This window comes from Mastomys coucha, unplaced genomic scaffold (genome assembly GCF_008632895.1).
Source record: "Mastomys coucha isolate ucsf_1 unplaced genomic scaffold, UCSF_Mcou_1 pScaffold22, whole genome shotgun sequence".
NCBI lineage: Eukaryota > Metazoa > Chordata > Mammalia > Rodentia > Muridae > Mastomys > Mastomys coucha.
In genome coordinates, this window is record NW_022196905.1 from 134,755,257 (window position 1) to 134,756,594 (window position 1,338).

General features: G+C 53.5%; 1 protein-coding gene across 1 annotated transcript in view; it reads left to right on the forward strand.

Annotated features, from left to right (window-relative positions):
- Positions 1–1,338, forward strand: part of LOC116104694 (kinesin-like protein KIF19) — a 43,907-nt gene that overhangs the window by 39,414 nt on the left and 3,155 nt on the right. Inside the window, exon 15 of the mRNA XM_031391189.1 lies at positions 448–575. Coding sequence (XP_031247049.1) covers positions 448–575 — 128 coding nt within the window. The remainder of the gene's footprint in view (positions 1–447; positions 576–1,338) is intronic.

Sequence of the window (1,338 nt, forward strand, 5' to 3'; positions counted from 1 at the left end):
AGGTTGGCCTCGAACTCACAGAGATCTGCCTGCTTCTGCCTCCCAAGTGCTGGGAGTAAAGGCGTGTGTCACTCGGACTTCCATGCCACCAACCATCACAGCACTGGGAGGCCTTTTCTATCTTCTAGAACCTTCTCTTCCTCCCAAATCAGAACTCTCCTCTTAACTGAATACTAGCTCCTCTTCCCTCCCCAGCCCCAGGACATTGTCATACAGTGATCTGCAGCTTGAGGGTTCTAGAAACCTCCTGAGAATGAGAAGGGAGTTTCCCCTATTCCCATGATGGAAACAAGTTAAGTATCCCCCGCTGGTGCTCCCTGGCTTCATGGCTTCCTCTGAGCCTCTGTGGAGAGAGTATACCAGCTCTTCCATGGTCCCTCAGACACCTTCAAGCTTGGTGACAGTCTCCTGTGCTCCCATGCCCTGACTCTGCTCCTTCCCTTCCAGGATGGCCCCATTATGAACGTGTCACCCCCACCGACTGAGGAGACCAGTGGAGAGCCTCTGGGCGACAGGAGGGATCTCCCGTGGGGTGCCACATTTGAGCTGCCTCAGATGCTCCTCGAGAGAGACAGGTGGGCATGGCACCTGTGCTAGAGCAATGGAAACAGGTCCCAGGCGGGGTTGAGGCTGTATGTAGCTCCTGTAGTTTTCAGGTAACCTGTTGATGCACAGCCAGGGGCTCACCTCAGAGCTCAGCTCCCTCTTCCAGGGCCCTGACTCATATTCTCCTCCTGAGAAGTCTTAAATAAATGAGCTTCTGAGGAGATAGCTCAATGGGGAAAGCACTTGCAAGTCCAGTGGCCTGAGTTCAATCTGTAGAACCTGCATAAAATAAGTAGAGAGGTCGGCATGTGCATATTATCCCTGCTGCTGAGGACATGGAGGCAGGCAGATGATGCCTTGGGGTTCACTGGCCCAGACAGCTTCACCTGCTTGGCAAGTTCCAGGCTCCATTTCAAAAAAGCAAGGTGCATGGTACATGGAGGAGGACAGTTGAGCTTGTCCTGACCTTCACATGCCAGAGCACATACCTCTGCCCCATGCATGTGCACAGACATGTGCATACATGTATACATTGTTAAAGATTAATAGACTCACCACAGGAGGTCCCAGCTGCATGGAACAGAGATTCAGGAGTTTGAAGAGTCTGAGGCTGGAAGTGGCTTTTTCACTTTCTGGGACTTTCTCTCCCGAGCGTGTTCAGTGCTGTTTTTCCCTGCCCTCTTCTTCCTCCTCTCCCTCTTTCCCCTCCTGCCCCTCCTCCTTTCCCCTCCCTCCTCCCCTCCTTTCCCTTCTCCCTCCCCTCCCTCCTCCCCTCCTCTCCCTCACCCCTTC